The 17992-nt window shown below is 37.0% G+C and overlaps 1 protein-coding gene across 1 annotated transcript in view; it reads right to left on the bottom strand.

The window, feature by feature from the left end:
- Nucleotides 1–17992, bottom strand: part of THSD7A (thrombospondin type 1 domain containing 7A) — a 219964-nt gene that overhangs the window by 21092 nt on the left and 180880 nt on the right. Inside the window, exons 15-21 of the mRNA XM_068404754.1 lie at nucleotides 15428–15606; nucleotides 11807–11812; nucleotides 10974–11107; nucleotides 8933–9086; nucleotides 7947–8088; nucleotides 7352–7467; nucleotides 1975–2092 (exon numbers count right to left, since the gene is read on the bottom strand). Of these exons, the coding sequence (XP_068260855.1) occupies nucleotides 1975–2092; nucleotides 7352–7467; nucleotides 7947–8088; nucleotides 8933–9086; nucleotides 10974–11107; nucleotides 11807–11812; nucleotides 15428–15606 (849 nt within the window). The remainder of the gene's footprint in view (nucleotides 1–1974; nucleotides 2093–7351; nucleotides 7468–7946; nucleotides 8089–8932; nucleotides 9087–10973; nucleotides 11108–11806; nucleotides 11813–15427; nucleotides 15607–17992) is intronic.

The raw sequence follows: 17992 nt of genomic DNA, 5'->3' as shown, positions 1-17992 counted from the left end.
GGCTGCTCTAGGCTTGGCACCTAGCAAAAGTTTCCACAAAACCAACACAGCTGTGGTATTTTAATCTATATATAGATAAATATATGAACCGAGTCTGAAATAAGTAGATAAATTTGTATACTGAGGCTTAAAATAAACTAAGGCATTACATAGATTTATGTACATATCACCCGGTGTTAGTTGGCCGAAACAATACATCTTTAATTCCACATTTCAATCTGATGTATTTGAAATTGAACAACCTAATGATCATGAGACAAATCTTTTGCTGAGAGTGAGCTACACAAGCCACAACGCAGCAGCAGAACTATATCAGTCTCCCAGACAGCTGTGTTCACTGCAACTAGCTATAAAGATGTTTATCAAGTGGAGCCTCATCATTCTTGGATTCATAGCTCCTCCAACTGAGATGTCACAGGAGAAAAAAAGTTTTTCTTGAAAAGTATTGGAGAAAAAAACCCGAAGAACAGCAACAAGCAGAATTCTTATGTACAAAATTCTTCCTCAGCTTTATGGGTATTTGCATGGGTGCACAAGGCTGATTCAGCTTTGTGGTCACTCAGTTTATTAGATGGTTATTGCTTATTGAAAAACAGCAGAAACTTCCAAATTCTTGCCTAATAGGAAAATTACAGCTTCAAACTTACATGTGAGGTTGCCATAATCTGTTAAAAACACTGAAAATTAGAAAGCTATTTTACATGACTATTTAAAATAAATTTTATCACTTCTATAAATAATCTCTGTACTTGAAAAGCACAGGAATTTCAGATAGAGACCCACCTTCACATTTTGAAATAGCATAGCCGTAATAAATCTCATTCAGAAAAATATCAGGTCAGTTGTTCAGGACTTGTGTGTAAATAGAAGCTTGTAAAGGAAACTCTGGCAACATATTTAAGCCTTCAACAGAGCTGTTTGTTAGTTCAATTCTTACTCTATAAGGCTTATTTTGAATATTGAAGTGTAGATTATTTGAATGTAGAAGTCAAGCCTTGAGAGATGTCAAGAACTGGAACAGTATTACATTATTAGATACTGAAGTATCAAATAATTAACTGTTATCATTAAAATATATATAAGTCTCTCTGTTGGGATCTTGAGGTGGCCAGAGCTTCCAGATAGTTTTGCCTAGACCTTTTCCCTGTGGTGCACTCCCCAAGGAACACAAAAAGATGCAATATCCTTTTACTCTGAGCCCAGCAGTTGAAATTGGATTCCATACACTGTTAACCATCCAATATCTGTAGTGACATATTCCAAACATGATTACAGAACGAAGAGGGTTCATAGATGAGCTTCTACCCTTCTCTTTCAGTAGTCTGTACATCTTAGTTGCCTGGCACAATGGTTCTTTCAGGTCCTTATTCTGAGATATATCAGTACAAATAAATAACAAGAGTTCCTCCATAACTAGAATGTGCCTTTGATATCCATTCTTTGACATAGATTTGATTTAAAAATAACTTAGATAGTGGTTAGCAACATTTTAGAAAAAAACAAATTAATGTGATCACAGTGAAAGTAACTTGTCCCCCTGCCCTTGTCCTGTGTTTAAAAATACGGAGTTCTGCAGTGGGTGAATTTGTTGGTTTTAATCACTGTGCTCTTCTACAAGTTTAGCTGTTCTAGACTCACCACTAATGAAACGTAAGAGGAAATTCCTCCCTCCTCTTCCTCCCCCCACCCTCTGAAAAAGAAATATTCACATCAGTGTTTATTTTTGTCTCAATGTATCATTCATCATATCTCACTGTTCCTAGAGTCAGAAACTATTCTGGGCCAAATTCTCATTATCTTCACTGAGTACAGGCTCATTAAAGCATATTATTTCCATGAATAAGGCTGATTTAGATGCCCGTCTCTCTCCCTAGCTAGCTACTTCTAGTAGTTCTGTGAGAAGAGATATTATTGCTTTTATTAAAGAAAAAAACAAAGCTCTGTCTTTGAAATATGCCAAAGGTGTATACTGACCTGTAAGGCCACACGTTTGAGAGCACTCAGACCAAGGGGACCAGTCAGAGAGCTGACAGTTCACAGGACATTCCACCACACAGGACATATTCATTTGCCATGTCTTCTCCAAACCAAGCTAAAAGACAATATTCAATGATCAGCACGTAACACCCAGTCTGTGTCATCAGTGCAGGGTACGCATTTGGACATGATGAATCTGAGACGACTAAAGCTTTAAGCAAGCATGAAGTCATTACTAAATAAAAAGTAAAGCAGTTAGGACATTTAAAAATCTCACTTCAGGACAGTCTTAATGCATATGCTGATTTCTAAACACATGCTTAAATCCTGTTTTCATCAATTATTTTCTAAATTAGAGCCCATAAACGGACGGCTTCAGCTCTACGGTATTACTTTATACAATAGATAAAGGACAAAATAATTTATGAAGTATCAATAAAGTATTTTGAAATAGGAATATACAAATACTGAACTATCAACAGCTATTAACAGCTGAATTCAAGTGATGTTAGGAGCCAGCTTCAAAACTAACAAAAGGAGGAGGATGAAATTCATTGGATAGTCAGTTTATTTGTCAGAAGATGTTGCAGATGCTAAAAGTTTACAGGAGCTAAAGAGAGACCAAACAAGTTAACGGAAGAGAAATCTCAAGGTTTAAACATACAGAAACCACATCGGGCAAATGCAGACCAAGAGCTGAAAACAGGTGGAGGCTGTGAGAAGAGTAGATGGAAACTTGTGTATGTCTGTCCTCCTTACTTTTCCTTAGGTATCTGCTTATAACTCTCTCCTGTTTTTTTCCTAATGTGATGTGTAAGTTTATTATATACATTATATATATATATAAAAATATTTTTTTTATATATATATATATATATATAAAAGATGATCAGAGGGCTGGAGCACCTCTCCTCTGAAGAGAGGCTGAGAGAGTTGGGGCTGTTCAGCCTGGAGAATAGAAGGCTCCAGGACACCTTCTAGCAGCCTTTCAGTACCTGAAGGGGGCCTACAGGAAAGTGGGAGAAGGACTTTTTTCAAGGGCATGTAGTAATAGGATGAGGCATAATGTTTTTAAATTGAAAGAGGGGAGATTTAGATTAGATATTAGGAAGAAATTCTTTACCGTGAGGGTAGTGAGACACTGGAACAGGTTGCCCAGAGAAGTCGTGGCGGCCCCCTCCCTGGCAGTGTTTAAGGCCAGGTTGGATGGGGCTTTGAGCAACCTGGTCTAGTGGAAGGTGTCCCTGCCCATGGCAGGGGGGTTAGAACTAGATGATCTTTATGGTCTCTTCCAACCCGAACCATTCTGTGATTCTATGATTCTATGATTATGCGATCCATTCTACTGTATGCAAAAATATTGACATGACATTGACAATGATTTGTTCTAAAAAAACTACAGCTTTGCATATTTTTCTGAAACGCTTTGCAAAAAGCAGAATGCTCTAACATCCCTAAAGTAAAAGCTGCAAATGCTGCAGGAATATGAGAGAAGGGGGCACAGAAAATAGCCAGACTCACATGTTTTCCCAAAACCGCATTTTGTACTGAGCTATTCGCCGGGCAGGAGTCAGCCTAACACTAACAAATGATGGAACCCCCACAGGGGAGGAAGAGTTTCAGGGCCATGCTTGGAGATGGCACAGTGGCTACATGGTCCTTTGGTCTGATCCTCTAAAGCCATTTCTATGTTCTTATAAAGTCCCATGCTCCAGATTTTTTCCATCCAAGGAAGAAAAGAGATATTCTCACTAACACATGAGAATATATGATGCAAGATGGAATACAATGCATGGCATAAATATTAGCATGACAATAATAATCCCTGCAGCCTGCACAACTTCAGACTGAGTTAAAGTGATAGGTCTATTACACTGGGTATGATATAAAAAGTGAAAGAAAATCAAGCTGCCAATATGAACAGATCTGCAGCTTCCCAGAATAAAAGGCTGTCCTCTTCATTGGCCCTCACCAGTGGACCTTGATCGTCATTGAAGCCTTTCAGAATCCCAGGAGGCTGTGGATATCTTTAAGTAGCTAAAAACCCACATAGTTTGGAGAAAAAAAAAAAAAAGCAAACTAGACATTTCAAAACCTATTAATTTTAATGACTGGAAAGGTTAATGACATAAAGCTAGCAGTTAAGACCTTAAAAAGGAAATAAAAACACTATTTCCTACTAAATGCAAGCATACAGCAATAATTAGACACAACATTAACATGTCCTCCGTAAATAAACTACCACAAGTACTGGAAATATCTCACCCTAATAGACCCTCCAAGTCTTAAATTTGCATTTGCAGTACCATTTATTGAGACAAATGAGGTTTTAGACCTCTGCTCTGTTTTATAAATCAAAGATTTGAGAATGGCAAGTACTGGAGGAGTTACACTGAAAGCTACTCCTGAGCTCCCTGTACTACTGTTCACACATGCCAGGGGGTGCAGGCTGCCAGACCAGCATGCTCTGTAAACCCTGTGATCCACAAAAAGTATCTGTATTTGTTTATAGGTATGTTTGGCACCACAGATTAACCTCTGCTGGAGGTTAATCATGTAATCTGACAAGCAGACTATTTGCCAATAAAACAGAAAAGTTTGCTTCCTAATGCAGACAAAACTGCTGGTTTCTAGGCTTTTCTGATCTTTAATTGAAGGTAAATGAATAAAAATAAGTCCATAAATATGAATATGACCAGGATCAGCTTGCTTTAGGTGATTTGATTTTCAAATACTCAAAAGACAAGCTGAGTTCTTGTGACGTGCTAATTGTAAAGTTAGAGACCAAGTAATCCAGTATTACTGTGCCTTGAGAGTTTGAAGAGAACTATGTTAACTTAACAAGGACTTGGAAATAAGCTCTAGAAATTTATCCTGGCAGTAATCAGGATGACTGGCTAGCTTCTTTAGTTGATTGACTGAAACAAACAAGATCGTATGGATGCATTAGGAAACCAGAACACAGGGACTCAGAAGACATGTTAATATTTAACTACACTGGTGCTCATACCTGGAGATGGTGATAGTCAAAAGACAGCGTGAAGGGTTTTTTTTATATATGGGTTTTATTAGGTTCTTGAACCACATACTATATAGCAACTCAGACATTGCAATCAGGCGTCTTCATTTCTTAGGGACCAGGATAGGTTTAGCTACTCTAATATCTCTTCTTTGCATATGATAATAAGAATCATAGTTCCGTAAATGTATCTACACATAAATTAAACAAAACTTTTGTTTTATTCACACATCTAGTATAAAGTTTTATGATAGTCCCGGGGAAATTCCATTAGCTAAGTCATTTCAAAATTATTTCATCTTTCTCTTATTATTAGCTTTTCAACCACATGTACCTTATTTTGAACTTCACTTAATCTTTCTGCACTGCCCTTATAATGCAAAAACACAGCACAAAAAACCACCCTGAAGGATCATCTGTGATTAGATTAGTAAGAAGTGCATAGTATGTATTCACATTTTGATAATTTCTTGAACACTCTCCTCTCATGACCTGGAAGGTCACAGAGTTGGCTTTCACATCTTTAGAGCGAAGGGCCTAGTAAGATCCGAACAGCTTGGCTTTCTGGTTAATCAGGTTAACAGGTTTTACTCCTCACAGTTATTGGATCAGCCTTTGACCTTGCTGTACCACTGCTTACACATCCATAATTCAACAAATAACCTTAACAGTACAACTGGGGAGTGGATCAGAGCTTTCTACAGGAAGATGTATCTCTATATGGCCTAGCAAATCAAAAGGGAAAATAAAACCAGGACCCCACCGCAGTGATGTCTGTTGGCCAGTCATTTACAGCAAGTAGCTTTTGAGATATTATCTTGTTGCCTTAATTATTTCTCTGAGTAATAAACTTTAATTTCTTAAATGCAGGAAAGCTCCAGAGGTTTTCTGCAATGATATTTCAGTGTAAAATCTAAAAATTTGTTCTAAATGTTGCTCAAAATCTTTGGTTAACAACAGGAATAATTTCTTGGCTTTGTGGTAGAAGACATATTTCCCCTTAAAATCTAATAAAGCATATTTTTTTCTACTGAAATATTCACGTGGATGGATATTTTTATATCATGTCTTGGTATGAATTAATCAATATCGCAGTCTCTTATAAGTAACCAGAGAGCTAAATTTTTTTTTAACACATTAAAACATTAACAGAATGCATTAGTGCATTCCCCTGTTAACTTCACAGAAATTTGCTGGTAGGTAGCCAGATCCTGAGTTTTTTTCCTGAGATATAAATGATCAAATTATTAGATTTGATTATAAACCCTATAAACTATGTGTGAAGGAGGAACTTGGGACAAAAGTAGGGTCCCAGCCTCAGCTGAAACCTCCTGCTTTGCTAAGAGCTTACAGATTCAGGAATCCAGGATGTCGGAGGGGGTCGGAGAAGCCAAAGTAGGGCAGATGATACATCATTATAAAGCTACAGTCCAAAGTACATGATGAGTTTCCCAACTCCCTCTGCTTTTGATGGGACTCTTATCTATGGGCACGTCCTGAACCAGGAAGGTCCAACAGAAAACGTGTTGGTACCAATGATGCTGTGGAGGTCACTCCACCTTAGTCTCCCATTGCAAGTAATTTTGTTTCTGAGGTCAAGGTGGTGGGGGAATGGCAGCTGAAACAAGTTTAGGTACTTTCCATCAGAAACACATGTAGGATTGCCCTTAATATAGCACTTGTACTGTCTTCCTATTTCCCTTCACATTACTATCTCCACGCAATTGAAAACATTAAGACCAACACACAAATGTCAGAAAACCAGTGATATCAAATTTGAAGTTAGTTTGAACATTTGCAAAATGGCTATTTCAAAATTTAATGGCTTCTGTCTGCTAGTTAGCTCTCCATATATGCTCCTATTAAATATTACATTAATGCTGCACATTTTTTCACACCATCTTGGGTATCTCTTGCATTGCACAGCTGGATACAAGAAGTTAGCATTCAGCCCAGGTGCAGAATGACACGTGAGAAATATTTTCCAACACATTGAGTAAATGATTGATACTGGCATCTGTCCAAGGCCCTATGCAGAAATTGCATCAAATTAGAACGATGATTAGTATTCTGATTAAGATTTATTACCTTTATTCTACTTTATTAATTATTGTTTCTAAGTAATTTCCTTCAGGACATAATAATTAGCGTACATTCACAGAAGCACTTAAAAGTAACTGAAGGAAATTGTATAAAAATCACTGTTGATGGCACAGTTCATCTCAGAGGTACTTAACAATCCATGAATAGCGTTGCAAAACATCTGGCGAAGATGGGTTACGTGCCGTATAGCTCAGTTGGCTCAGCATTAATTAGCACCATTAGAAGGAAGTGTACTCACAGGTACCCACTCACCTCTTCACAGTACTTCAGGTCAACCGATTTGCCATCACTGCGAACACAATCAAGCATCCGTGTTTTGATACCATTACCACAGACAGCCTTCTCACTGAGCTGACATGTGCTCCAGTCTGGAAATAAGGAATTAATTAGCATAGCAGACATTTTAGGTAAAACTCATAATGATCCAGTCGCCCACCTATTTCTAATTCTGATGGCCTTAAATAATCCTCACAAGCAACTTTTGTACATGCAGAGGCTCACGGAGCCCATTTGCTACACATTTTTGGAAAGAGTAACTTTTACTGCAAATAGTCAGTGCAATGATGCCTTCCTGAAAAGTTCATATTTGGTTTCATCTGCATGGATTTTGAGCAAATCACAAAATGATAGGAGAAATACATTTCCTGGAGTTACAGTATGCACACTTCACGCAGGTTGCAAAGACTCCGGTAATATTTTATCTGGATCAAATAGCCTGAATCAGTTTTCAGTACAAGCTCCACAGCTCCCTCCGGGTAAGAGCAGAAAGCTGAAAAATCTCTCCTGTAAGGTGAATGTAACTAATCCATAGTCCCAGGCTGTTACTAGAGCATAACACCACAAATACCTGTCACATTGTAGTCATAGTGGTAGCAGTTTTTGTTCAAAGTGCAGACTTCTTTCTCAGTGGCAGCAGGACAAGATTTTCCATCATCTGGTTGTCTCAGGGATTCAGCTGACCTTTCACGAACACTACTTCCATTGCATGGCTTGAAAGGGAGATGGAAACAGCTTTGATATTTTGGCACCCTGATACCTTTTCATCCAACATTATAACAACCTTTCAAGTAATCCCTTCACAAAACACAAATGTGAAATACTGGGCTCATGCTGTTGTGTAAGAGAAACCATTTCCTTGTTATTTCAGAGAGAATTTAGTCTGCTCTTTCACCTTGGTACCACCCAAGGTGAAATATCCTCTAACTTGGTGACACTTCGGTACTTTCCTAACTGGTACATATTTCAGTATTAGTGCTTTGGAACTATTTCACTCATAAACTGGATATTGAGACGCTCACTTTCCAAACGGTATAATGTATTGCACCAGAGCCTGAATACTCAGAGGTCCAGAAACACTTTTTTGTTTTTGGTTTGTTTTTTATGACTTTTTTTTTTTAAAATTGCTGGAAGGAGGGGGAGAGGAGACCCAAAATTGTCTTTCTATGCTCAGTCTAGATCTACAGACTTCGCTTGTTACAGGATAGTGACATATTTAATACAGTGACTGCACTGCTACGGAGAGGCTCACAGCTAGGCTCAAAGATGGACTCACAAGCCACTGCCAAAGCTATTCCACCACACAGAACCCACCCCACACTGAAGAATGACCACTGGGGACATTATATTTTGTGTTTTGGAAAAATTTCACTTAATGGAAAATACTGGCACACTTTATTTGTAATGAACTATCAACGACCCTAAAGATTACAGTAAAGACAGATATTTACACATGTAATCACTACCCAATTCAGCATCTTTGCACAATACATCATGTAAATATTTTTAAAGTATCCTCCTAAAACTATAAATGTTACCCTTCAGTATACTTCTTACCAAAGAACATCGAGACCATGATCCCCATTCAGACATAACACAGTCCTCAGGGCATGGTAACGTGCATTTTCTAGCACCAAGTGGCATCTCTTCAGGATCACACAGATAGTCCTCTACAGTGTCAGAAGGACCATCCATGGTGTTTAGCATGCACCTGAAAAAAAGAACTGCACATAAACTGCATTTGCCATGGATTTTGTACAGTAACTGTGTTCCACAGTATTCTGAAGCATTTTAACATTTTGTCGGCACATAACAATCATGAAGTAGTTGATGTAACAGAACTAAGTATTGATCTATGAATATCCAAGAGAAGCTGAAGAGACAAAAATAATCCTTGTTTTTACAGATGACAGCCTTATAAAAAAACACACAGAGTTTAGACAGTCCCTATCAGTGATTTACTGAGAATTTCTGGGCAGGTGATTTACTTGACATTAGCTTACCTCTAAGCCAGAATAATGCAAAACATCTATAGTTTAGACATAATTTATGCATGCTTCAACTAATAATTTTAAATCTAGAACTACTAAAACTTTTTAAGATTTTATATTCTTAGTGTTAATCCCTAATTTACACAGATGCTTTTAAATTACCATTATATTAAATTAGCAGCTGAAGGCACAGTTGAGAAATGAATATGCTTAGTTTTGTAGAGCTGAAGACGAGAGTCTTCATCCCACAGTATTTCCAATGCTGTGGCATCTACTGTTAATTTATCCATTCCACCTGTCTGTAGAAGACCAACTAGTACATGACTAGGATCATTAGAACTAAGAGGCTTGCATCTGTTTTCGAGAATTGCAAGACCAAAGCTCGTATCAATAGGAAGCCTTTCACACACAGAGAAATATTTGGAGCTTCTTCATTTGACCACATTAATTTTTTTTCCAAATATCTTACGTTATCAGACCACACTAATTTTTGAAAGACTCTCTGTTCTAAGGTAAACATAAGAGATCCAGCATGAGCATATATCAGCTTTGTGGAATTAGTACTTTAATGGCATTACATGATAATAAATGAAACGTTAGATGTTTTTAGTCCCAAAGGGCTGAAAACACTTTCTTTATCCTTGATGGTAGTGTTAAAGTCTATTTTTCAACATAAACACTTATTAATTTTGATTTTTCACACTGGAGTTTTTTTTAAGAGTATTCTTATGGGATTTTGTTTAGATGCTGCTGTGTGAGAACAGTTACGCATAGTCTTTCTAACTTTGGTCAAGCAAAGATTAAGATTTCAACCTTCTTGAAGTAAATGGTTACACTGAGGAAATAGTGCTATTGTGAACAAAATTGTGTAAAAGTCCCAGTTTCTAAGCACTTGTGGCATGGAAAAGAGAACATTTAGCAGATCAGTGGTCTCATTTTGGACCTTCAAACTGAATTCACATTATGCTTTATTATTCAGATTTATAATCTCAAATTATGTGTTGCTTTGTGGTTAGCCATTACAAAAAAATAAACCAAACCCAACCAACCCAAAGTCCATGTACTGCTTTTTACTTGCTGTTGCACAACACCATTGTGAGACTAATTTTAATTAACCTTTGATCAGAGCTCTAGGATGATGAGCAAGCATACAAGATGACTAGATCAGGTTCAATAAAAACTAGAAGATTTCTGAATTTTTCTGTTTCACTTCATTCACTTTTGCCACTTTTTCCTGTAATAAGTGTAACTATTATTCCCAAGCGCATATGTACCTAAAAGAGTTTTTTAAATCATAGTTTCATATAGAAAGAGGACTATTTCATCATTCAGAAAAGCACTAAAATCATATGTTACAGTGTTTGTAGTAGTACAAGTGCAATACACATTAGTTTATAAACCAGGAATCAAGATCTATATCCGTAACCAGTAGACAGAGCCATATTGCACTCACTGAAGCTATTCTGATTTACATCAGCCAGGGTTCTGGTCCAGTTTACTATGGCTAGACTAAACACTGTATATTACTCAGGATTACATCGAATTAAATACAACCATGACTGAATGTGAAGGTTCTCTAAAGTGAAGGAGAAGCAATACTGTTTTACCTGACTTTCCTCGTTTGAACACCTTCTCCACAGTTCTCTTTTAAGTCCACATTGGTCACCTTGCAGACGCTCCAGGGCTCGGTAACCCATATGTACTGGCTGCAGTCGCTGTGGCAGGGGACTACCTCATATACCTGGAATCCGCATTGAGTGTCAGTTTTGTTGCACACAAGTAAGATAAACATGAACAGTGGTCATGCAGAAAAAGGTTAATGCTCTTTTTGGTAAGAATAACAAATGTAAACTTGCTGATTTAGAAGTTGTAGTAATAATACAGATAAAATACTTGATAGAAAACTACAGAAATAACAAAAAGTCAGAAGCTAAGACATCTAATGACAGATTCCCTGTTTTTCTCTGCCACTAAGTCCATGCTATGCTATTTCCACCAATAACACCAACACAACTAACATAAAATCTGTAATTAGGCTAGATCATGAGTATACCTTTTAGAAAAATGCTGCTAAAACTCTGCTAAAACTTTATTTCTATCCTTCACATCTCTCCTCAACTATTCCATCCCACTGTTATTAGTTCTGGGGGTTTTGTATTTCTAAAGAGATGTGAGCTCAAGGTAAATTATACCAGTATATAATGGTTGACTTTATTTTTCATTGTGGATACTTAAAATTGCTCCAATATATTTGTGTACCAGCACTAGTATTATGTTTAGATTTGAATACAAATTTGAAATAGTATCTTATATAGTAATTTATACAGTGTTTATGTATTTTCTCAATCATACATTACAAAAAAAGGACAGACAACATAAACATTGCAGCACCATCAGGAAGCACATGTTACGGTTATCTCTCTATTTCAGAAACTCTTACCTGAGCCTGAAGAAAGTATGTTCATGAACCCAAAAGAAAAACCAAAGATAAAAAGAAAGAATTATTAGAGTGAAGCATAGGTATTTAAATGGCATTCATTTAGCTTTTATTACAAAGAATATTCTATGACTTTTGCCAAGCAAAAGGCATCCAATTATTCCTCTTGGATCTCCCTTGCTGTCATGAGCCATTTTTGCAAGAAGTTTACCCTTGGAAGAAAATAAAAGTTTATAAATCACAAGTAGGGGGAAGAGACTGTAAATTAGTTAGTCTCTTTCTCAGTACCTAAAACACGACAAAACTGTTTTCCCTTTTTGCCTATAATGAGAATCAACTCTTCACACAGTAGGGAATCCACTTTCCCTAAGACAAGAGAAAATCCTCAATGGATTTGGAGGATATTGGACTTCTCTATTAATTGAAATTGTTCTGACAGCATTAAGTGCAATAGATTCAGGGGAATAAAAGGAACTGGCAGTTCTCATCCTTCTAAAGTTCCTAAGTCCTTCATTGAGTATCTTAATTATGCATGGATTAGTTAATGCCCATTGCCTCAAACTTATACCAGCTAACTTCACACATCATTCTGAGTCAGCACAATTAATATTTCTAGACAATCCAAGACATTGTCTTAAACAAGTACTTGATTTCTTTTCAGCAACACTGCTCGGGTAGAAAAAGAAGGCTGATGGCTTGACAGTTTATCAGTTAACCTACAACAAAATAGCACCAGTCACAAAAAAAAACAATGCCTTGAACAATGAATGTATAGAGAATCTGATATATCACTATGTAGCTGATCAGCCCATGCACAAGCTGACCAGCAGAGTCAGCATATTTGGTCCTTCTTTGAACTACATAAGCATTAACTCAGGTGTAAAGATGGGTGGTGCAAATGCATGTTAAGGAAGGTACTGGACTCAGTGCACAATTTGTAGTCACAGGGGAAGTGGGACTTTATTTATTCTTGTCCAGGATTTCCAAAAGGAGAATAGGGAAGCCTTAATTTAGGGAAATGTCTCTATATGTCTCACCCTGGTTGGCATAAGAAGAAATACATAAACCCCGCGTATTCAACAGCCTTTCCAGTAACACAGAAATTTGATATCTTGCCAGAAAGCCAAAGAAGAACTCTATATTGCACTGCATGTGTATAGTGGTGTTGTCCTGACCCTGCTGGCACTTTTGTAACTATGACTGCAGGCCATGGTATTTGGGTGGTGTAAGGATTACATGCTTACCTGTTGGATAAGGGGGCAAATAATGCCTTGAGCCAATGAAGAGAAAAATGTCCTTATTTTCTCTAACAGTCTCAGGTTAGCCTCTTCATTTGAAATCCTCTGAAGGCCATTGACATGATTTTATAATAAACCTGACTCTATTGTAATTATGAAGACTTTTAGCCTAGTGAAGTGAGACTTTTAGCCTAGTGAGCAAGCTTCATTTGCTTGGAGCGTGGTTTGACGCTCAATGAGACATCTAGCATTCGCTGTGTTCAATCCCCCTCCAAAATACTATCATAAATGTCAGCCCTGAGAGACATTGAGCAACTTGCTCTTAAAACTTGACAAACATCTTAAGCACTTTATTTCACTCTTTCACCAGTCTTACCATTAGAAATTTTTCCCAAGGCTTAACCCAAATCTGCTTGCAGCAGTCTAAGCCTAGTGCTTTTTATCCTACCCGTGATGGCCATGGAAAATGGATTATTTCCTCCTTTGGAACAGCGTTTTATGTGCTGTTTTCCCTTTTACATGCTAGCAGCCTTTTACATGCTAGCAGACCACCAGCATCCTCCCCCCCATCTTCTCTTCCATGGGCTAGAAAACATGCTGCATTCTTTCCTCAGAGTTCATAATTCTTAGATCTCAGCTTACAGCATAGCCCCTCTGTATATCATCTTCCACATACTTTTGGGCACCAAGGACCCAGTCTAACCATTGTGCTTTATATGTATGCAAATAAGCATGTTACATATATAAGTAATAATTAAATAAAACAAATTACATTTAATAATTGAAATAAATATTCTGAAGACTCAGTAGGTTTCCAGCTGAATGAATGGTGGATCACATTTAGATTAAATAATTACCTCAAAATTAGAATGCATGTGTATTCCCTGCATGTTTCTGAATTGACGGCAAATGTATTTAAAATTGAAAGATACAGCCTCTATATTCTTCGACATTCCTATCTTATCTGTAGAGCCCCTTTTCATGAAAGTACTATATTTCAATTTTATTTTTACAATAATTACATTTTGAATCATCTGTTATTATTTGGCAAATACCATGTAACTTTGCAACAAATCAAACTCGAGTCCAAGTACCGGTAGAGGGCAATAGTGTTGCATACAAGTGGCTAACAGACCGCTAGCAAAATCACACCTCTAGCAAAATCACCTTTGATGCAGAAAAATACAAGCCTATTATGTACTGCATGAATATTAAAGAAGGCAAAAGACTTCTGTATAGACTATAATTTGCTCCTGTTGAAACACATTCCTCTTAGTTTAAAGCATATTTACATGCTGACCCAAATCCAGTAACCCTCGTTCTAGTTTGTATTTTGTTAAAGTAGATCACAAACTTAGTTTATTAGCTGCAGTTTAACACTTATTATTTTCTAAATTAGAACTAATTATATTCCCTAAAGTAGAAAATTAGATCAACAGGCCATTTCACTCTGCGCTAACAAAATGTCAATAGGATAATATTAAGTACATGCATTTTTATTCAAATGTAAATTGACAGCACATTTTTTTTCAATCTTTGAATATTTACAGAGAAGGCAGTGTGGCTGTTTAACATGTCTCTGCAGACTAAATTAAATTCAACAGTAATACGAATATAAATCAACTCTGAAAGCATAAGTTAATTGACAAGGAAAGTTTTTCTTTCTAAAACTCTCCAAGCAAACAGGAGGAAACAAGCTTCAGGGGTTTGACTTGGACTAGTGCTAAACTTGGTCCCAAAGACGAAATGCTCATTAGTGGTCAAAGCACTCCCAGTGTGCTCTTGGATCACATTTTCTGGCTTAGTTCACTTGAAGAGGATCCAGACTGTGCAGCCAGACTGCTCCGTACTGGAAAATCAAGTGCGGTTAGTGGGACAACTGGGAGATTGACTTCAGAAGTGCATTCCTGACTGGAACTGCAGTGCCAGGGCAAGTGTACCTGTGAAGTCAAGCTGCAGCTTGACTAAAACCCACTCAGGAACACTGGGATGATACTGTGTGAGTGTATGAGAAGTTTTAATTTGCTTTCTGGTCTGAGATGGTAGGGGAATGACACTAAGAATCTTACCAGTTTGAGTATCTGTAATGAGACATTTTACCCATTGTAAGAGAAGATCTTCAGAAACATGATCTTCACAATCTGCGTGTAAGAATGTTCTATTGTCTCCAATCTGCAGTTCTTGTGCTAAGTTCTTGCAGATGAAGAGGTAATGAAGGCAGATCCTTTGCTGACTGAGGAAATCTAAGCAAACATATACTCCTCCTTCTACCTGAATCTACCCCTTATTTTGTATAGTTTTCCTACATCAACAAACAATACAGCTAAAAGGGTTATCTGAGGTATGGAAAAAAATATATTAATACCATAAATATAAATCAAATTACCTGATTGACGTGATCTAGCTTTGGACAGGGTCTTCCACCGTTGTAGGGTTTTTCACGGAGCCATTTAGACCGAACTTTTACTCCACTCCCACAGGACTTACTACAACGAGACCAGTTGGACCACTCACTGAGCTTGCAGTCTGAGGGACATGGAATAATACAGGCTTCCTCAATATAACCTGTGTGAATGGAAAAGACAGTGAAATTTCTTCAGCTTGTCACTCTGCCACTTCTCCCTGAAGCCCTCGTCTACTTCATTTAGATTGTCCAAAGTTTGACTTGACAGGACTGTGTGAATAGAGAAATTTCTTCATCATTAGGGCTAAATTAAATTCTGCAGAAAATTGACACATATGGCTAGAGACTGTGTTAGAGTAGCAGCTGAGCATCCTCACTGCTATATGATTAGGATTCACACTCACCAGATTTCAGCATTCAAACTTTCTGACAGCTACAGTGTAATTGACACTAACCATCTCTTGGTTGCATCATTCTTACACTGTAAAAACAATTTATTTTTTTTTTTTTTTTAGGAAAAAAGGTTTAATTAAAAGCTTCTCCATAATTGTCAAGTAATTCAGTTGCAGTTATACATCAAAAATCCAACTGAGAAGATGTGCATCTTACCAGCCCGGAGCGAGGGAACTTAACACCTTGTGACCTTTCTAAGGCTAGAAAGAGAGAGTGGCCAGCCACATTAATGATCTGCCGATTAACAACCATCTGCCCCCAGCAGCACACTGAATGATTAGACTGAATGGAAAAGCAGATGTTTGGTTTGGATAAGTCATCGGTCCTGAGAGGCTGGAAAGGGGTATGACATGGTCTGCAGGGAGTAACATGAGGCCTCAATTCACTGAATAAGTGAAAATGTCTTTCTTTCAAAAGCAACATATGCCATAGCTCTACAATATGTGCCATTTATGCCAATATTTACAGCAGAAGCTGTAAAACCTCAAATAAAAAGCTGGCCTTTACTGCATTTTTACTACAGCTATACCCTAAACCTGTATGAACTTTCCTATCCCCTTTCCTGTGTCAGGTCTGCAATGTATTTACTGTTGGCAAATGTTCAGTTTAAAGATTAAAGAAATCTTGGTGCATTTAAAAGTGAATTAAAATATTTGATGAGCACAGATGCAAAATTGACACATACTTGGGTAAGATCATTCTCAAATGACTGGCACAGTTTGCTAGACATGGTTTCAAATGTTTCTCACATATCTTGAATTTTTTTCGTTTGAAAGCATTCACTCTCATTTTCATCGGAGCTGATGTTAGCAGCTTTATGTTTTTAACTTCTAAGTAAAGCTATTCTGTCTCTTCTAAAAGCAACCAATACCAAACAACCACAAGTTGTGTAAAGAATCAAAATATTTAAAGGATTTCAATTCTGTATACCTATTTCTAGCTGCTTCCATTAATTTGTTTCAGATATAAAAAACAGAAGGGTTTTATTTTTTTAAACTTACAGTAACAATCAGAATATTTTATGGTCTAATTCAGGTGAGGATTTTATCCTATATAGCTTTCCTCTGTTTGGAAGTGTTAAACAGTTAAACAAATATACAGAGCACATTATGAATTTGAGCACTGCGAAACTACTGTCCACCAAATTATCTTCCTTAAAATGGCAAGAACGTTATTAGCTTGAATTACAAGCATGTTTATTAAATATTTCTCCCCATTTGATTTATCAGCTCAGTGATATGGTATGAAAGGCACGCTGTGTTAGACAAAATATATTTTTGAAGATCATACCACTGCATATCAGAGGTGGTGACACAGATTGCCCTGCAGTAGTAAATGCAAAATTGATTACATTTCACCTTATCTGACATCTCTGAGTGATTCTTAGAAATCAGATGCACTCTATCTCAGACTCCCATCCTACATTGAACTTTGATTGCATAAATATCAAACTCTCTATCTTCACCAGAAATGAGCTTTTAACAAGCCCTTTTAGGTGCTATACAAACCCATATAATCATACAATCAAAAAACTACCGAATGCAAATGGACAATAACAAAAAAGTTAAAAGAAACAATCCCCTCCAAGCAATGTGTTTAGTGATCTATATTGTCTGATAGAACTAAGTGAAGATTTTAGCACTCTATGAATTTTCTTGAGATTCTGAAATTCTGCCTTTACTTTCAATATAATTTCTAAGTAATATTTTTTCTGGAGAAACCTTTCTACTATAACACAATTATGCCATTTAGCATTCATTAAATTTCTGCCTCTGTAATTAACGTCTAGAAGAAACATATTCATGTTGCTTTAAATATATTGTACACATCCTTAAGTAGGTAACTTTAACTAGTACAGGATGCTTCAGGAAGGCTTTATTTTAAGGACATTCATAAACCTCTGAGCTATTTTAAATTTGTCTTAATTAATCTCAAAGGATCTTCCCAATCTGCCTCAGTCATAGGAAAAGATCTCCAGGATATCATGATATTTTGGGACGTGGATAACTATAGCACGGGAATACTTCATGGACTACCAAAAGGTGCCTGTGTGGAACATACTAAACTAAAACAATTGACAAATTAGAAACTATT

The sequence above is a fragment of the Nyctibius grandis genome, chromosome 7, assembly GCF_013368605.1.
Source record: "Nyctibius grandis isolate bNycGra1 chromosome 7, bNycGra1.pri, whole genome shotgun sequence".
Taxonomy (NCBI): Eukaryota; Metazoa; Chordata; class Aves; order Nyctibiiformes; family Nyctibiidae; genus Nyctibius; species Nyctibius grandis.
The sequence above is the reverse complement of the archived record's forward strand: the minus strand, read 5'-3'. Positions and strand labels throughout refer to the sequence as shown.